Source organism: Arvicanthis niloticus, chromosome 1 (genome assembly GCF_011762505.2).
Source record: "Arvicanthis niloticus isolate mArvNil1 chromosome 1, mArvNil1.pat.X, whole genome shotgun sequence".
In the NCBI taxonomy this organism is placed as follows: domain Eukaryota; kingdom Metazoa; phylum Chordata; class Mammalia; order Rodentia; family Muridae; genus Arvicanthis; species Arvicanthis niloticus.
Window position 1 is genome coordinate 9,405,311 of NC_047658.1, and position 19,589 is coordinate 9,424,899.

General features: G+C 52.0%; 2 protein-coding genes across 11 annotated transcripts; both read right to left on the reverse strand.

Moving 5' to 3' along the window:
• Positions 1 to 223: 223 nt before the first annotated feature.
• On the reverse strand, positions 224 to 9,360 carry Fxyd5 (FXYD domain containing ion transport regulator 5). 6 transcript variants are annotated; one of them, XM_034512738.2, is made up of 10 exons: positions 9,231 to 9,360; positions 8,536 to 8,596; positions 7,277 to 7,351; positions 6,370 to 6,423; positions 5,305 to 5,415; positions 3,939 to 4,019; positions 2,867 to 2,896; positions 2,699 to 2,773; positions 473 to 518; positions 224 to 381 (listed from the first exon to the last, which is right to left on the reverse strand). In XM_034512738.2, the coding sequence occupies exons 2-10, from the start codon at positions 8,594 to 8,596 to the stop codon at positions 360 to 362; spliced, it is 555 nt and encodes a 184-aa protein (XP_034368629.1). In that variant the 5' UTR covers positions 9,231 to 9,360; the 3' UTR covers positions 224 to 359. The 6 variants fall into 6 exon arrangements, with proteins under 6 accessions (XP_034368629.1, XP_034368612.1, XP_034368622.1 ...); XM_034512721.2 differs by lacking the exon at positions 9,231 to 9,360 and adding an exon at positions 9,188 to 9,211; XM_034512731.2 differs by lacking the exon at positions 9,231 to 9,360 and adding an exon at positions 9,188 to 9,209 and having other exon boundaries at positions 5,305 to 5,412.
• Positions 9,342 to 19,496, reverse strand: Fxyd7 (FXYD domain containing ion transport regulator 7). Of its 5 annotated transcripts, XR_004606884.2 has the most exons (7): positions 19,297 to 19,489; positions 14,362 to 14,391; positions 12,102 to 12,176; positions 11,874 to 11,916; positions 11,736 to 11,776; positions 9,928 to 10,017; positions 9,615 to 9,832 (listed from the first exon to the last, which is right to left on the reverse strand). XR_004606884.2 is itself a non-coding variant. In XM_076932051.1 (6 exons), the coding sequence occupies exons 1-6, from the start codon at positions 19,325 to 19,327 to the stop codon at positions 9,342 to 9,344; spliced, it is 678 nt and encodes a 225-aa protein (XP_076788166.1). In that variant the 5' UTR covers positions 19,328 to 19,496. The 5 variants fall into 5 exon arrangements, 4 of the variants coding, with proteins under 4 accessions (XP_076788166.1, XP_076788164.1, XP_076788168.1 ...); XM_076932051.1 differs by lacking the exon at positions 9,928 to 10,017 and having other exon boundaries at positions 9,342 to 9,832; positions 11,760 to 11,776; positions 11,883 to 11,916; positions 19,297 to 19,496; XM_076932049.1 differs by lacking the exon at positions 9,928 to 10,017 and having other exon boundaries at positions 9,342 to 9,832; positions 11,760 to 11,776; positions 19,297 to 19,496.
• Between the last annotated feature and the right edge of the window lie 93 nt (positions 19,497 to 19,589).

Genomic DNA, 19,589 nt, shown 5'->3' on the forward strand with positions numbered 1-19,589 from the left:
TACCAGGGTATGCTAGTTGTAACCCAGGCTCCTGGGCAGAGGTCCTGTCTCTCACCGTGACAGACCCTAACCATGTCCTCCTTCTGTGAACACACCAGGCCTCCCCTTCCCCCCAACTTTATTGTCCTGTGTCTGAGTATGTAATACCCTTACCCTAGGGCTCCAAGCCCAGCCCCACCTCTTCCTCCCACTCCTGTGTCACAAATTCACAGAAGACAGTGGCCTCGGAAGAGAGAGCATATGGATTTATCTGAACAGGATAGATAGGGTTACAGCAGTGCCTAGGGAGACCTCTCTCCTCAGGGTAGGAAGAACTTAGGCCTGGCTCCCTCCAGTGGCCTCTTCCTTTGAGGATCCTTTTAGCTGACCACTCTGTAGTTTCTTGGGGTAGAGGGAGGAGGCAGGGGGTGGTGAGCTGGTGTGGTATGGAGGCTCCAGCTGGGGTGCCCATCAGGGTGCTGCCCCCACTCACCTGTGGCGATTCAGGCATAATTGAGACAACTGTCTGCACTTTCCACCTGGAAGAAAAAGAACCAGTTTGCCCATGAGCTGGAAACAGTACTGATTATCACTCATTCACTTGGGACTGGACGGTGTGTGTGTGTGTGTGTGTGTGTGTGTGTGTGTGTGTGTGTGTATCAATCTGGGCCTCAGGAGGCTCCCAGTGAAGGGGGACGGCAAGACAGCTCAGCAAGTAAAGGTGTTTGCTGCTGAGCCAGATGTCTTGAGTTCTATTCCTGGAACCTACGTGGCAGAAAAAGAAAATCAGGGGCTAAAGGGACGGCTCAGTGGTTGCTCTTCAGGAGGTCCTGTCTCCGATTCCCAGCACCCACATAAAGGCTCCTAACTGTAACTGCAGACCCACGGAATCAATGCTTCCGTCTGGTGTGCAGACATACAGAAGACAAAACACCCACATATATATAAAATAAATGAATGAATCTTTGTTTCAAAAAGGGGAGAAAATCAACTCATGAAGGTTGTCCTCTGATCTCTACATGTACACACACACACACACACACACACACACACACTGAGATGAATAAATGCGGGGCGTGGTGAGACAGAACATCCTGTACAGAGAGCCCTGTGGTAAAAGACAGACATGAGATCGAAGAACATGAACAAGAGAGAGACTGAAACCTGGATCAGAGTCAATTGGGTTTGGCGTAGAGTTTTAAAAGCCACGGGGTGATGAGAAAATGGCAGCCACCTGCCTCTCTGCCTCCTCTTCTGCTCTCCCTGGCCTTTCCCACTGTTAGTGCATGTGACTTGGGTGTGTCCCTCCAATGCCTGTCTTTGAAGCTGGCTGAGAGGGCGGGCAGCCTTTGAGAGGCAGAGTCTCAAGGCACCCAGGAGGCTACAGCTCTGCTTGCCCATCAGCTAGCCCTCAGGAGGGTGTGTTGTCATAGAAAGACCAGCCAGTCTCCTTCCTTCTCTCTTACTTCCTGTCTTGTCATGAGGCCTCTTTGGCCACACGCCCTCCCCTACCAGAGGTGGACATGGAGTGTTTTCCTCAGTTGGGCTGCACTGTATTTTCTTTGAAGACAGAGTCCTTTGCTGAGCCTGGCACACACTGATGCAACTGCACTGGCTGACTCTCTCTCTCTCTTTCAGCATGGGTGGGTGTCACCCAGATACCCAGGCTGGACATCTGAACTCAGGTCCTCAAGCAAGCACTCTGCCCACCAATACCTCCGAAGCCTGTGGTTCCCTTCTTAAGCTATAAACACTTCTATAAATTGATCCTGGTCGGGTATTTGATCACAATAACAACAGCAACCAGCATGGCTCTCATGGATAAATGAAGTCAGGACTGGAGGGTGGCTCAGTTGGTAGGATGCTTGCCTGGCATGCACAAAGTGATGGGTTTGATTCCCTGTGCTGCATTAACTGACTATGCCTATAACTGAGCACTTGGGAGCCAAAGGCAGGAGGATCAGAAGTTCAAGGTTAAGGTGGAAGAGGTGGCTCAGTGGTTAGTCACGTCCAAGTCCCATCACCCATATAGGGAGACTCACATCACCTGCAACTCCCAGCTCCAGGGTATCCAAAATTCTCTTCCATCTGCCATGGCATCTGCACTCACACACACATACACACACAGACACACACACACACACAGACACATACACAGACACACACCGATATTTAAGGCCATCTTAGGTCAACATGAGCCTCTTTCTCAAAACAAAACGAACCCAAAGTATAACCTCAACCCTCAGGAGGCTGAGGCAGGAGGATTGTGAGTTTCAGGCCAGTCTGAGCAGCACAGTGAGACCCAGTCTCAAAAGGATGAATGAAGTCTCATTTTCTCATCGCACAAATGAAGCTGGCCCTTGGCTTGTGAAGAGGCAGAATGTAGTGGTTATATTAGCAGTCATATGAGTCTGCATATCTCGGTTCTGTGTGTCTTTGCCTCTCTCATCTGGGTACTACCATGTGACCGAGCACAGGAAGAAAAGGACAACGAGAACGAAGCATGCACCCTGGGAACAGTGTCCTTTGCTGCAACCAGAAGGACTGCCCAGCTGGACACAACCGGCAGACTCAGCCGAGTTGCCCCTTGGGTGGTCTGTAAGGGTGCTGAGTTTGTATAGCCTTACCCGGGGGTCTCAACACCCTGACCCTAAGTCACCATGCAGCCCAGCTTGCCCCCACCCCCGTCTTGCCCTTTCTGCCCACGCCCCACTCTCACTAGACAGGATGATAATTCCTGTGATGAACAGCACGGCTGCCACCAGCAGCCCCCGTTTCCGGAGGGTGGTATCATCTGTGGATAGAGAAATGGAGGTGTCAGGCCAGGGGCATCTTTGTCTTTCCTCCACTTATCTCCAGCAGTGTGTGGTGGGGAGGGGTAACTTACCGTAGTAGAAGGGGTTGTCCTCATTTGAACCTAGAGGGAAAAGACAGATGTAAGTCAGAGCTGGGCGGACGTTTGTGGAGTGAATAAGTGAAATGCAGAACTCGGGACTGGGGACACCTGAGCCTCAGTCTCCTAAGGCCTTGGAACACAGTGGAAGTCCTCATTGTGACATGCCACGTCTCTACTGTGACATGCCATGTCTCTACACCTTCTCCTCAATCTGCCTCTCTCAGCACCCACTCACCTCCCTGCTCCTGAGTCCAACTAGACAGCCTTTCACCCCAGGGCCGCTGTACTGCTGTTCCTTCTCCGAGAGGGAGAAGCTCCTGGCACCTCCTTCACCAGAAGCCTTCTTTGATTCTGTGTATGAGCATTCTCTAATCCCAAGTTTTGCTCTGTTTTTCTTGATAAGAAATTAAAAAATCACATGACATGTAAGTAGTCCAATTACTATCTGCTGTCTTTCTCCACTACAGTGTCAGGTTCAGAGGGTCTCACTATGTAGCCCAGGCTGTCATGGAACTTGCTATGTAGTCCAGGCTGGCCTCAAACTTGCAGCCACCTTCCTTCTGTTTTCCAGGTACAAAGATGACAGGGACGCACCACCACACCATCAATGGCAAGGATATTTGTCTGTCTTGTTTATGGCTGCCTGGCACACACATGAATCCACACTGAATACACAGATGAATGGGTGGGCACGTGGCTTCTATGTCATTGGTGGGGGTTGAATAGGCAGGAAATGGGGGATACCAGAGGGAAAGAATCAGGGTGACCAAATGGAGCCCCTGACGATCCACAACTGATCTTAAGTTGTGTAAGTGAATCAGTAGTGGCCAGAAGAGCCACCCCACGGAGCCCAGCCTTAATTTAAACTTCGAAAACTCAGAGCTCAGAAAGCAACATTCTAACCATGCCACATGGTGCCCTGGTTGGTTCCACGGCACTCCGGCCCGAGCTGCTACCCAGTCGGACAGCACAGTCTCCTCCATGGCATGAGCCCTGCAGATTTTCCCACATGGAAAAGAAACTACAGGGTGCCTGTTTCTGGTCAGGGAGAAGAGGTACTAACCCAGTGAATTGTCAATGTTGGATTCACGTATGCAGCCTTTGGTTGTGCTGGGAGACTCGATCCTGGAGAGTTCCGAGGTACCTTCAGGTAATAGGCAGAAAAAAAAACTGGTCAGAAGACAGTGGAAGGCAGGAGGAGCATCAGGGGCAGACACAGGGATGTGGATGTAATAATGGGGCTACATCTGGGGTGCAGCACACTGCTATCTCCCACCAACAAGCACCTGCCTGCACCCCTCAGGCTAGACCAGCTGCTCAGCCCAGGCTGGCCCCTCTTCTGGACCTCCACTCATAACCCAAGAGCAGACTTTGTGGACTCGGTCCCCTCCGGCCTGGAGATACTTATTTAAAATATTCCGAGCATCCTTTCTTTTGGACCCCCCAAAATAGCAGGGCATTCTCTTTTTTATTTTAATTTAATTAAAAGTGTTGGTGACAGGTTCTGCCATGTACCCCACGCCGGCCTCATGTTCCACTCCTGAGCTCTTAAGTCACACAAAGGTTAAGGGGTCATCTGCTGCCTTAGTCTCTGCTCGGCCTCTTTCCACACACTGCTGCCACCACTAACCTACTTGTCTCGAGGAAACACCTTCCTGCCTGGTTCTGGGTTGTATGGACTTTTCCAGTGGGGAACAAGGCTTCATTGACCAATGAAAACAGCCTGCTTTCGGGCTTCCATTGGATCACACAAGGACATGTGAGCTCAGCCGGGCCAATGAAAGTCCAGGCTTTCGGCAGTGCTTATGGGAAAGTTGTGTGGCTCCTAGCGGCTTGAGTATGGGGCATCTTTACTACCAAGAAGAAAAGCACATGAAGGCGAGAGGCAGGACTCGCAGTTCTAGACATACTATGCTTAGTTTTCTCAATCCAGCTATGTCTGATACCCTAATAAACCCTTCAGGTTTTATAGAATTGAGCCAATACATTTTTTTTTTTTTAAGGTTTCTTTTGCAGGTGAAAAGCCCCTGTTGTAACAGAAAAAAAGACACAAAGGAAACCCACAACTCCACTTCTCAGTATCAGTCCAGCAACAGCCTGTCGGCTCATCTATTGCACTGGGATAAGGCATGCTAGAATGTTCCAGCGTGGAGTTGCTTGCTATGAAGTTAGCTTCATCAAGGACCTAAGAAAGTCGTCCTTAAAGAATCATTGACTTTAACCCAGAATCCTCCAAACATCTTCACACACACACACACACACACACACACACACACACACACACACACGCAAGCACTCTCACACGTACACACAGAGTATATTAGCAAGTCCCCAGGAACATGCTTTAAGAAAAGTGCTTGGGGTGGGGAGATGCTGAGCCAAAACAAAGAAAATTAAACAAAACCCCTGGCTGCTAGCTGGGGAGTTACCTTTCTTGCTGCTTGTATGTGGCCCTGGATCTGTCACTGGATTTGTGGTGGCCGTTTCTGTCAGTTGCTGGGTCTTGGTTTTGCCTGCTGTCTGGTTTCCTGTGGCTTCTACTTTGGTTGAAGAAAAGGAGGGAAGGGTGAGAACTGAGGGAAGAGATGTACTCAGCTCCCAGACCTGCCTCCACATGGTGGTATTCCAGGCTGAAATACCAGGTGTCATTTTGTTGGGATGTAGTGGGGACTCTTTTTGAACATGTCAGGAGAATGAAATGTGTGCCCACTACCAGGACTTTTCTTTTAAAACAAAACAAGGTCTCTCCGTGTAACCCAGGCTGACTTTAAGCTTTTAATCCTCTTGCCAGAGCCTCCTTGTGCTGACATAGAAGAACTTTTGTTATTTGGGATTGAACTCAAAATCTTATACAAGATAGACCCAGTACCACTGAGCCCCCAGCCCCTCACTGAGGGATTCCAGGCAGGGGCTCTACCACTGAGCCACGCCCCCAGCCCCTCACTGGGGGATTCTAGGCAGGGGCTCTACCACTGAGCCACGCCCCCAGCCCCTCACTGGGGGATTCTAGGCAGGGGCTCTACCACTGAGCCATGCCTTCAGCATTACTAACCATTAACTGAAGAAATTATAAGAAATACTCTAAATTACATTATACTCCAAGAAAAAGTATAATTGTTATTTGAAAAAAAAAAAAAATCTAAAGAGATACAGACCTGAACAGAAGCCAGGTCAAGCAGGAAGTGTCTGTAAACACCCAGTACTCAACTTTTAAAAATGGGTCGATTAAAAAGATATTTTGTTTTTAAGTCAATGGGATTGGGTGCTAGATAGACACAGGCAGCACATTCTGTAATGCCAATACTCCAGAGGCTGAGGCAGGAGGGTGCCCTGGGTTCAAGGCTACCCTGGGCTACAAAGCTGTAATGTCTGGACAAAATAAGTAATAGAGTGTGACTGGCAAGGTTGGAGAGCTGGGGTGTGCTGGAGTGAGGAAGGAAAAACAGAGGTAAGGATGCAAGTGTGGGCTCTGCCCCACCCTCCCTTCCACTCACTGCCAGCTTCCCTGGGAAGGATGGTCCGGACTCCTGGGCTGGTTTGATCTGAAACTGGGGTAAAAACAGGGTCAGTGAGAGAAGTGAGAAGGGAGCAGAGGAGAATTTCCGCAGGTGAAGACTGGAGAGTTTCCATAGCAACTCTATTTTTCTCTTAAATGCCTGCACATGTGCAAGGTGGGCAGAAGCACTCACTCTCCAGTGTCTTTCCTGAAGAGCCACGCGCCTTCCCTTCTTTGAGACCTCCCTTCTTTGAGACCGGCTCTCTCCATTGCTTGGGACTCACCAAGGAAGCTAAGCTGACAGCTGCCTTGGGGGTTACAACCATGTACCACTCTGCTGGGCCTTTTATAATAGTTCTGGGGACTGAACTACGGTCCTCGTGATAGTGAGGCAAGTCTTTTCTCCTTCTGCCCTCTACTCGAGGCCATGAGAGGAATTCAGACTCTTTGATAAGCAGTCAAGCAGGGTGCCCGGACCTCCCCTGCCTCCACGCCCATTAGCAGGACTCAGATGCCTTCCCAGAGGAAAAAGGTGTTTGACTCAGTTTCCCACACCTCTCTGGGCCAGGCATGAAGGGTGCCTGTCATCCCATCACTCAATGCATGGATCCTGGTTGGAGACTCCTCCTCCCCTGACATCAAACGGGGCAACTGATGATAGAGAAAGATGGAGCTTTAGATTATCCTCAACGAGAAGCTGACTGAGGATGAACTTCACACAGAGCAACCAGAAGCAGAGTTGGTACTGGTTCCTCTTTTAAAGCACCTAGATCAAGCCATTACTGAATCTCTACCCCTGATTTTTCTTTTTCAGTTACACAAATGTAAATTTTCCACTTTGGTCTAGCTAAGTGTATGATGGTGTTGTTGTCCATAGTGAGAATTTCACCGATCACTTTTCTTACCTGGGACATAGTCAGAAGTAGTCACGGAAGTCCGGTCCTCTGTAAAAGTGGAGGTGGGCTTTTTTGGTGTCTGCCCTGGGGAAATAAAGGCTGAGGGTCAGGAAGGAGCCTCTCACCCCCTGCGCCTGTCTTCTGCCCCACCATGCCTGACCCTCTGAAGTCCCAGGGGAATCAGCTTTAACTGGGTCACTCCACAGTGCTGAGAGTGATTTAAGCCTTCCTACTGCTGCAGAACCTTTGCTCACCCTTGCAGGATAGTCTCACTGAGGGTGCAGATGCTTGGAGTCAACCAGGGCCATGGAGCGCATTCCACTCCCAACCACTTCCTCCTTGCTCTGCGACCTGAGCCACTGACACCCCTTTCCTCCGTCTCCCTTGCCTCATCTGAAAAGCAGGGGCTAACCACTGAGCATGACTCCCTGCCCTGTAGACAGACAGCTAAGGAGGGAAGAGTCTTGCTCCTCATGTTTCATGAGCTAGACCCTGTCTCCTCCCACGGGGATGCCCAGCAGCCTCTGCAGCCTGAAGTCACCAGTGAACATCCATGCCAGGACAGACCCTGCGGACTCAGAGCTGGGGTGTCTGCACCTCACTCTAGGGAAAGCCACGATTTTTACCTGGTCCCACCTCTTCTTATTGATTTCACCCCAACCCAGTCTTCCACTGTCTGTCAGATTTATTGGACTCATCACCGTGCACTCAGGCAGCAGCTCCTTCCTCTTCCTGTGTCCCCCTATGTGTGCTCACTGAACAACAGTTCTCCGTCCATACAGTGGGCATGATGAGGCACAGAACGGAACTGACTGCCCACCCACCTGGGCACTTTTACACGTACTTTCAAGGCCTGGATGAGGAGGGCTCCAGCTTGGACCCCTTTGCCTGACTGTATTCTCAGAAAACCCATCAGTTCTGCTTTGCCTGGAGCCTGGGGTTTCCTGGCGGCCGAGTAGAAAACTGACACCAATCTCCCAGCCAAGTCAAACTCAGCAAGTTCTTCTCAGAGGTGAAACGGGGGATGCTCAGCAGGACAGGCTCCAGCCAGACCCTCTGGAAACAGCCACCCGAGGTCTAAACTGTCCAAAGAGGGTGCAACCCAGAGCCTGCCTCGCCAACCCCACTTCCTGGTGCCTGCTCACTCGGCGGGGGTGGGGGGAGGGGGAGTAGAGTGAGAAGATGATACACACACAGCATTTGAGCTTTGCAATCACGCGGCTAGCTGCCCCCTGGGGCTGGAACGAGGGCGGGAGATGGTGTCTTACCTCTGCTGGGCAGAATGAGGGCGACGATAGTGAGGAGACACAGGCGACTGGACGGTGACATCTGTGGGACACGTGGAGGCAAAGGTAAGGCATAGCCCCTCGGTACCCCCTCCCTTCGCAGCCTCCTTGGAGAAGGCCTCAAGGACCCACTCTGGTGTCTGCCTTTGGGAGAGATGCTTTTTTAGTCCCAAGCCACCATCCCCTTCTTCTACGAGCTGACTCCTAAAGAAAACCAGAAGCATCAGACGAGCCTGGCTTCCTGACACCCCTGAGGCAAAGAAGCCGCTCCTCCCTGCTCCTGAAGCTGGAACTGACCCTCCTGATCCGTGGTTCCTGAGTAGAGGAAGCCAGTGGCCCTCGGCGTCTGCTCCCTCGAGGGCTGGAGCCCAGAGCAGCGGGGCCAGGAGGGGAACAGGAAGGGTGACTAACGCGGGGCTGCTCTCAAAGGAAAAAGTGAGCTGGTGTCCGGCTGCCCTGCAGGAACCACCGCGCCCAGCATCCGCGCTGGGAAGATAGTAGAGGGACCTGTCTGCTCGCAATGGAGGCGCTCTGGGGATACCGAGGCAGAAGCGGAGCCCACAGAGGAATCAGAAGGAATGGGAAGCAGAGAGGCATCGAGATCCCCCTCTCCTCCTCCCAAGCTGCTTCCCACCTGCATGCGTGGCCCTGAGCAGTAGAACAAAGGAGGGACTTACGTCCGAGCCCAAGGTCTCCAGACTGAAGTGTCAGAGTACCGCGTGGGAGCTGCCTTGGGGTGGAGGGTGTGGCCAGGGGCGCGGACTCAGGCAGGCGGGGACCAGAGCGGCTCAGTCATTTCCTCTCCTGTTTCCAGGCCCCACAGGCAGGGGTGGGAGCTGGGGAGGGGGAGGACGGTGGGGGACTGAGGGCGGTGGCCTCCACTCGAGGCTTTGAGGGACGCAGATGGGGACAAGGGTGCAGAGAAGGGAAGACCCCTTGGGGGAGGTGTGGAAGGAAGGATGTGGTGAGAGGAGGAGGCCCTGGAGGAGGAGGAGGGGACAGGATAGCCACCTCAGCTCCCACCCAGTCCTCTGGTGCCCACAGACGACAACACACAGACAGAACGGGGAAAAAACCGAATGCACATTTATTAAGCTCAAGATGTGGACCCTGAGGGCAAGCCGGGAAGGTCCTGGAGAAGGAGACCAGGAGATGCAGGAGTGAGGGACACGAGGATCCCAGGGGACTGGGGACGGACTCCTGGATCCCAGGAGCTTGAGGCCTGAGTCTCTAGGTCTGGGGTACGAATAGGCTCTTTGGGGATCGTCGCTGCCAAGGCCTGGGGAGGGAGAGCGGGGTGCATTGGCTCGGGCCTTGGGATGGGTGTGGCGGCTCATTGGGGGCGCGCTCCCTGGCGCCAGGCTGGGTCCCCACCGCCTTCTCTGGGTCCTCGGGCTCCTGCACTCTGGCCAGGGACAGCAGTGGAAATCTGCAGAGGATCCTACACACCGCCACCTCCAGGGGCTGGGAACAGAAGAGAACCCACGTTACTGACCTAAGAAGGGAAAGAATCAGAGTCCAAGGATGGGTGCATCTGGCTAGCCTTGGGGAAGCCTCGCGTCTTCCCCATCCTTGATATCTGGTCACCGCAGGGAAATCTTCATTGCTACTGCCTGCCCCATCTCAAGCAATGGAGAATCCAGTTGTGGTGGACACCCAAGGCCGAAATGTGTGTTTTGGGAGGCTTAAAGTCTCCTTGGAAGAGACCCCACCTCAGGTTCCTTTTCTACATATGCTCCGGACAACCTAGGCATCAAGCAGGCGTCCCCCAGGCCTCCACTTCCCTTCCAGGACCCGCTACCATTGATCTCCTGCCCAGCTAAGACTGGACCAAACACCTGCACCCACCCTGCTCCGGCACCACAAAGAGATACCCCTGTTGTTCTTAAATCTCATTAAGAATATATGAAGCATGATATAGTTTTCTCACAAAGCTTTTCCCATTTAAACTTAGTTCTTCAACCACCACCCGTTGTCATAAAAATTTTTTCCTCTGAGACAGGGTTTGTCTGTGTAGGCCTGGCTGTCCTGAAACTCACTCTGTAGACCAAGCTGGCCTCGAACTCAGAAATCCACCTGCTTCTGCCTCATAGGAGGAGTAAGGTGTGCACAGCCCCCACCTGGCTGTCCTAAGATTTTAATGGGAAGTCACCCCAATGGCTCACACCTGTAACCGCAGCACTTGAGAGGCTGAGGCAGGAGGATGACTATGAGTGTAATGTTGGCCTGGGCAACACAGTGAGTTCTTGCACAGCCAGGACTACAGTAAGACACTGTAAAAGGAAAAGAGCTTTTACTCCCCAAAAGTTCTTAGAAAGGAAACAACTCTAAAAAAAAAAAGTCTCTTATGAACGCCCCTTACAACTTTCAATCTTCCCACCCCCTGAACCCCCATCTTGTCATCTTCCTACCCCCATGAGCTGACTCTCCCTCCTCTCCTCTCTTCTACACCAGCTTCCTCCTCCCTTCCCCCTTTTCCAGCCAGAATCTTTTTTCTTGTTCTTGTTTTTGAGACACAGTCTCGTGTGTAGCCCACGCTGCTCTCAAACGCCCTCTGTAGTTAGGACTGACCTTGAAAGTCTGATTTTCCTGTTTCCACCTCCAGTGTGCTGAGACTATGGAAGGCACTGTGCCCAGTTTAAGCATCTCTGAGGACTGGACCCGGGGCCTCAGGCATTAAACATCCCCCGGCAGCACCCCCCCTTTTTCTGGACAGGGTCTCATGTAGCCCTGGCTGGCCTGGGATTCACAGAGATCCACCCTTCCTTGCCACCCTCCCCCCCCCACTTCACTCCAACCCTCCAGTGGTGGAATTAGAGGTATATACCACCATTCCTTGCCCATCTCACCCCCATTTTAAAATCTTCCCTCCCTCTCCCTTCTCTCCCCTGCCCTGCCCTTTCCGTGTGGGTTCACTGGAAGGCAGAGGTGAATGAAGCCTGTGTGGGCTTCCCAGGTGCTAGCCTCTTCCAACCTCTCAGACTTCCGCAGCCACACCCCACCAAGCTTTCTGAGGCTTGCGTTTCTTTGGGACCTTCTTGAGATACTGCTGGAACCCTCCTTCTGTGGCCCCAGCCTCTGAAGGACCAAGAATCCAACCCCCAGGCTCCAAGTCCCCCCCCCCCCCAGGTAGCCCTCTAAGGATCCTGCTACCTCCAAGTGTCCCCTAGAACTATGCTCACCTGAGGAAGGCAGTTCTGACTTACAGGATTTGCATGTTGGGCTGTAGAAGGAGAGAGGAAGAAGATTAACAGGGTTCAGGGTAGGCTCCCTGCGCCCTATGTTAGGGGTCTCCATCCCAGGACCCTGGGCTGCCCCACCTCTCAGACCTGGAGTCCGCCTTCCTGCACTTCACCTTCTTGCCTGTTAGGAGAGAGACAGCAAGTGGCACAGGAAGGGCAGGCAGAGGACCTTCAAGTGTAAGGATGGGGTGGGACCAGCAGGAATCCTTAAAAGATCAAAGATTGGGACCTTTGCAGGTGGGGGTAGGGTGGGGCGGGCAGGAGACCCTCTAGGGTGGGGACCCCGAAAGTGGGGAGGGCACTTACTGAGGATGATGATGATTCCCAGCACGAACATGATAGTGGCCAGGGTCATCCCCACAGTCTGCACGGTGGCATAGTCTAAGGGATACAGGGGGACCTCAGGACAGGGCAACCCCAGCCAAGCCTGAGCCTCAGGCCAGTGGTCTAGCAGAACAAGAAAGCTGTCCCCTGAGCCCCTAACTCCACCGTGGAATAAGAATCCAAATCCCTCCTGGGCCAGAACCTCTGCACCTCTTTCCCCACCCCACCCCCACCCCCACCCCCATTCACTCTCCTCGTGCTGCTCTTCTGGACTCTCTCCTAGACACTGGGCTCTATCACCTGCCTCTTCCCAGATCCTCATCTTGGTCCTGCCCTCCCATGATCAAGGCCTGGACTATCCCAGTGAACTTCTCGCTGGTCCTGCTGCCCTGCCTCCATCTCCCTCCCAACAGCCACAAGAACCCTTCCAGTCAGAGCAGGTGCCCCCTAAGGCCTCTCTATTGTCCCTACAGTATTCCAAGCAGAAACCAAGGTAAATCAGGATTCAAATCAGAGTCATCTTATGACTCTCCCCAAGTTGCTGCTCTGATTATTTCAGTGCACATGCCCATAGTGCAGAAGTCAACGGAGTCACTAGTCAATGGAGACATTGATTACTATTTGTTATTGAGGCAGGCAGCAGCCTAGCCTGACTAACTCAGTCTATCCAGCACTAATGAAGTAAATGAAAGCTCTTTAGTGAATGATCTAATCCTGACCCTACTCAGGCTTCAGGAACCCCTCTCTTCCCACAATCCTCTGCTTAGCCATATAAGCCTCCCTATTCCTAGAGCATGCCAACCATCTGCCTCAGGACCTTTGCACCAGCCACTTTCTCTACCCAAAGCTTCCAGATACGTGACTCCCTTACCAACCTTTGGGCTTAACTGAAATGTCTCAGTTAAAAGTCTCACGCTCGCAGCTCTCTCTAACCCATTAAGTTTCCTTCATAAGAATATATTGCTTTGAGACCAGTTCTCACTGCACAGTGCGAACTGACCTCAAACTCACAATGCCCCTGCCTCAGGCCCCCGAATGCTAGGAGGAATAATTCTTGTCTCCAATACATGTGTGATGTGAGGCTGCCAGGGCAAAAAGTCTGGCCCAGAAACCTCCCCACGGTGTCTCCAGAGCTTGGCGCAGGACCTGGCACCCAGCACAGATGGACACCACATGTATTTGCAGGGAGAAGACGTGGGGTACCTGGTGTATGCACCCTGCATCTGCTCCTTCAGCAGCTGGCTACAAGGTTGTGATCAAGTGTTCAACAAAAAACAAAAACTACGCATACACACACAAATCCCCAAGTCATGGCAGGGTGCAGTATGGCTGCTCTTGCTGGGGGACTCGGGGACAGCGTCTAGAGAGTAATCAATATCTGATCTAAGGCCAGAAAGGAAAGGAGTCTGAGCTCACTGTGCAGAGAGCTGAGAGTGGGGGTCATGTTCCTGGTAGAAAGAACAGTTAAGCCCAAAGGCACTGAGGTCGTAAGAACCTTGGCCTATGAGATAGACCTTATGCATAAGCAAAGATGGACGGGGTCAAGGGACAGAAAGAAGACGATCCAAGCTACATCTCAGATCCGTCAGACCCAGGGCTTTGGTGTCTTGGGAATAACAGAAAGATACCATTACTGTAACTCTTTCCATAGTCCTCAATGGTGGGAAAGATTACTACATCTTATTTGCAGGAAGGTCCAGAGAGGCAAAGTTGCTTGCCCCAGTCCACACAGCGAGGGAATGGCTAAATCAAGATTCGAACCCCAGAGTCCTTTTATAATTCTTCCCAAGTTGCTCTCTGGTTATTTCCGGTGCACAAGCGCATAGTCCTTGCCACAGTCCATGGGCGTGTTGAGTAATATTTGTTACTGAGGCAGGCAGCAGCCTAGTCTGACTGTCAGTCCATCTAGTGCTGATAGAATGAATGCATTTGCCCTTCCCAGGTCTCTTGCTGGTCTCCAAAAAAGAAGTCTTTGGTTGGTTCTTGCAAACCCCAGTTAATCTCTACCCTGAACCCAAGGGAAAAAAAAAAACAGGCTTTCTGGGGCTCACAGCCTTCATCAGGGGCTGCAGAAGGTGGGAGACCAACCCCATTCCTCATTCTGCTCCTGACCTCCACAGACCCCTCTTCAGTGAGCTATAGCTACAGCCATGTGGCTGGTGGCCTGTGGCCTGTAGCCTCAGTAGAAACTACCCCTCCATTCCAGCCCTAGGTTCTCATAGACACAAGACTCAGCACTCACCATAGAAAAAAGGATCTGTTTCATCAGGACCTGTGGGAAAGAAAGCACGGGAAGAAAACAGGGAGAAACATGTTTCAGTGCTGGCTTCCTGAACATCTTTGAGGAGCAAGGTGGTCCGAGTGCCTCTTTATAGGACACGGCATAGGAGGTCCCTGGCTGCTGGGTGGCACTGCCTCTTGGCAGAGCTCATAGGATGCTCTCAAACCCATTATCTTCATCAGTCAGGACCCTGCCCTTGTGTAGTGCACAACCCAGCCAGCTGTGCATGGTAGTCCTGTTCCTAGACCCCTAGGAGAGCTGGTATGTGCCTTGGAGTCATTCTGTGAAACACATGTGCACACACACACACATACCACACACACACACCATACCACACACACCACACACACACATACCACACACACACACCATACCACACACACCACACACACACACCACACACAAACACACACCACACATAAACATACACACACCACACATAAACACACACCACACACACACACACACACCACACACAAACACACCACACATAAACACACACACACCACACATTAACACACACATACCACAACACACAAACACACACACCACACACAAACACACATACACCACACACAAATACACATACACCACACACAAACACACACACCACACACAAACACACACACCACACACAAACACACATACACCACACACAAACACACATACACACCACACACAAACACACACACCACACACAAACACACACACCACACACAAACACACATACACCACACACCACACATACACACCACACACAAACACACACACAACACAACACACAAACACACACACCATACACAAACATACATACACCACACACAAACACACACCACACACACTTTCTCTCTCTCACCACACACAAACACTTTCTCTCTCTCTCTCTCTCTCTCTCTCTCTCTCTCTCTCTCTCTCTCTCACACACACACACACACACACACACACACACACACTGGACCTATCAGACCTATCAGAGGCCAGTCTCACAAAAGGACCACCAGATGGATGCACTGGGTTCATGAAGACTCCCTCAACCTTCCCAGCCATCCAAGGGCCCCTGAGGAGGACATGAGGCTGTCACCTGCTCTCTATCTGCTTAGGCTGCCACCAAATGCAGCATGGGCAGCTGTGCTGATACATGTATTCCCTGACACCTAAGACACCAGCAGTTTTGAGAGTTGGGGTCAATCTTGTGGTAACTCTGTTCTCTTCTGTAAATGAATCTTCTCCATCACGTGAAACAGAAGACCCTTAGTGGATTCCCCCAACCTCAGTGTGTGTGTGTGTGTGTGTGTGTGTGTGTGTACATGCACACATACCCATGTAACATTTTCTCACCTCTCACCTTTGCTCTAAATCCTTCCCAGCAGGCCAAAAGAGCTAGTGGCCCACACCTCTACCCCAGCACTTGGAAGAAGGAGATAAGACAGAAATATCAAGGATAGCCTGGGTTACAGTGAGACGCTGCCAGGGAGAGGGGGAGCTCAGCACATCCTTCCAGTATAAGATGGTCATCTTACCCTGGCCAGTCACAATAGCACACGCCTTTAATCCCAGGACTTGGGAAGCAGAGGAAGGTGGATCTCTATAAGTCTGAGGCCAGCCGGGCAGTTGTGGCGAACGCCTTTAATCCCAGCACTTGGGAGGCAGAGGCAGGCGGATTTCTGAGTTTGAGGCCAGCCTGGTCTACAGAGTGAGTTCCAGGACAGCCAGGGCTACACAGAGAAACCCTGTCTCGAAAAACAAACAAAAACAAACAAACAAACAAAAAAACAAAACAAAACAAAACAACAACAACAAAAAGTCTGAGGCCAGCCTGGTCCACACAGCTAAGTTTAGACCAGCCAGGGCTACATAGTGGTACCATGTCTTTACAAATTAAATTAAAAGATGTCCACCCTGTTGGCTTCCTCCTGCAGCCCTTACCACTTTCTGCCCTGTCTACAGCAGAATTCTGCAGCTTGTGCCACAAGAAAGGGGATTGGGTAATGGCTTTGTTGCCTCCTCCCCACTTCTGGGTTCTACTGGGGCTGTGTGGGGCTGTGTCTTTGGATCGGACCCATGAATGTTCAAGACGTGCTTTAGTTGTCTTTGGGGTGTGGAAGCCTCCTGCCTCCATCTACATGTTCATAAGGGAGCAATCACACTAGCGATCTGTCTCCTCTGAGACTTTGGGTACTACTTGTTACCAATGTTACCTGGAGCCTAAACTGACTGATCTAGCTGGCTATGACACAAGACCAGAACTAGCTCTGGTTTGTATGGTGTGTCTTCCCAGGTCTCCTGGATTGATGTTGATGTCTCTTTAATATTTGCCAAATGAATTGTTGTTTGGGGAATGCGATTTAGTTTTGACCTTTGTAAAAAAGATCCTACTATGGAGTCCAGGCTGGTCTTAAACTCACATTCCTCTTGCCTCTGCCTCCAGAGTGCTGGGATTACAAGCATGGATGATCACACCTGCTTCTCACCTCACTTTAGGGCAAGAGAGGAAAAAAAACCACTAATTTTTCCATTTATAGTGGTGATAAAAAAAATAAAGCTCGGGGCTGGTGAGATGGCTCAGTGGTTAAGAGCACTGACTGCTCTTCCAGAGGTCATGAGTTCAAATCCCAGCAACCACGTGGTGGCTCACAACCATCCATAATGAGATCTGATGCCCTCATATGGGTGTCTGAAGACAGCTACAGTGTACTTACACAAAATAAATAAATAAATTTAAAAAAAAATAAAGCTCACTAATTTTTTTTTAAGAAGTTGATCCTCTGGAGGAAAAGTCTTAGATAAACACCAGCAAAAGGAATGTTTTAGTAGCAAACCTCAGAAGCATACAGCTGGGACCCAGTATTTGAAAGTCGCCTGTGCTGCACCTTAGTGTTGCCACCAGAGGGTGGGCAAATTGGTCTCTGCCATTCAGTCTAGTTGGCAAGAAGTTTTCTGGAGTGAGTGAGTGAGTGAGTGAGTGAGTGAGTGAGTGAGTGAGTGAATGAGAGGACCTCCTAGGCTGCAGGTATTTGCACCAAAGATGGAGGTACTGGTTTCCCAAACATCTCTTCTCCAGGTAATTGCCTGTCCCAGCATCGTCTTGGGCTCCTCTAAAGATCCTCTGAGGATCCCTCTGCCCACAGCAGTCCCAGTCTTTAGGGTGTGGCTGGGTAAAGGGTGGAGCCAGGAGGCAGGAAAAGCAATGTACACCACTCTTGGCTAGTTGCCAGGGAGAGATCAGGAAGGAGGTGGTTGCTATGGAAACCAGGGCATCTTTTGAGGTGATGGGGTCCTGGTATTCTAGGCTGGGTGGGGTCCTGTGTGATGTTTTGGAGCTGGGCAATCTTACTTCCCCTCTTTGCGCCTGCAGACCTGGCTTCTGGCCAACATCGCTCCCCAAAATAGGGACCTAGACTCAGGTATGCCCACATCCCCATTCTGCTCTCCCTCCTGTTCTCTGGCAAGAGCTGCATCTCCCTTCTCTCCCTCAACAATTCATTAATTTGTTTCCGTAAGCTGCCCGAGAAGGATGCACCCGAGTTTTCCCTCCCCCGGGGTTTCCCGAGTCCTGCGGTCCGCTGTTAGGCTGTGAGAGGGAGAAGAGGATTGGCGAGGCATCTGCCCTCCCACCTCTACCCGTCTGCTGCCATCGATCCTGCTAACCACCACCTCTGCGAAAAAGAAGCCCTGGGCTCCCGCCAGACCTGCTGGCTCAGCCCTGCCCCCTCTCTCTGGGGTGGTTCCCAGCCTCTGCAGCCCCTCACCCCCGCCCTGCCTGGGATTCTGCAGCTAGGGCTCCGCACAGCAGCCCCCCTCCCTCTCCCTGCCTGCTGCGAAAGAGGAAAGGAAAGGTGCTGTAAGAGTGGAATTAGGGTTCCCTCCATCATCAGAGACTCCACAGCAGCCCCCAGTCCTCTGTCCTACCCCCAGCCCTGTTCAAGCATCCCCTAGCTCCTCCGCAGAGGGCCACACAACAGAGGGAGATCAGGAAACCGCGGAGTCAGAGAGTGTTGAAGCCGGTGAACATGAACGCAGATCTGGGTTAATGGGTGCGAAGTGTAAACCCAGTGCGGCTGGATGCGGGGAGACAAGTGTGTCTCCGGGATGAAACCATAAGTGCATGTGGGCTGGGAGGGGGGGTCCCCAACATTCCATTCCCACCATGCAGGTTCACTGCAGTGCTGCAGCCCCACCCGCTCCCCCTCCCTCCATACTTGTCTATGTTCCTCTATCTCAGCCCTCTTCCTTCCTCTGTCCGTCTGTCTGTCGGTCTGTCTTCTCTCAACTCTGCGTCTCTGAAAGCCTGCTACCTGGGTTTTTGTGCCTCTGTCTCTCTTGTCTCTCTTGTCTCTCTTGGTCTCTATCTCTTTCAGGCGTTTTTTAGTCCATCTGTGGTCACACCACCACCACCCCTCTTGTCTCTCCCTTTAACCATCCCTCTGTCCCTTAGCATCTGCCTGTCAAGGAATTTAGTAAAGGTCTACACTATACTAGGCAAACATGGGATGATGAATCCCTGCTCGCTGACCCATCTCGGGGTGCTGAAGTCTTCCAGAACCTCTTCTGGTTGCAGATCCGTCAGCTCCCACCCTTTAAACCCCATCTCTTCCACCGCTGTGCTGGACTAGGCACCCGGTTGCCATAGCAACCTGTCCGCGCATCCTTTCTCTTGGGACTGTCACTCTCTAATCATAGGTCCCGCACAGGGAGGATATCTCTTGGGAGAGGGTGCTCAAGAAACCCCAAAGCGTGTCAAAGAATGTGCTCACGGGCCTCCGCCCATGACAGGGGTAGATATCTCCCCTTCGTCTTCCTTTCAGTATGGGATTCTTCCTACATCCTGTCCCCTAAGCTCTTAGATCCTAGATTCCCAACCTCCATCCTAGCACCCATTCCCCAGGCGACGCTCACCGTTTGTGGGGCTCTGGGTTGGGGTGGCCATGCTGAGCCTGAGCAGGGGTTGCTGAATGCTGAGGCAGCGAAGGCGCGGCTGCAGCAGCTGGAAGCAGGACAGACTGATGTGGTGGGGTAAGGTGAGGGAGCCCTGGTAGAGTGGGGGCCTGTAGCCAATGGGGGCCCGAAGAGCCCGCCCCCGTCCAAGCCATCCCCCCGCCCCCGCCCCCGCCTACTGCTGACGTCCCCGCCCCTTCCCCAAGGGTGGGGGCGCCCCCTGCCGGGGCCAAGGGGGCTTCCGAGTTTTCGCA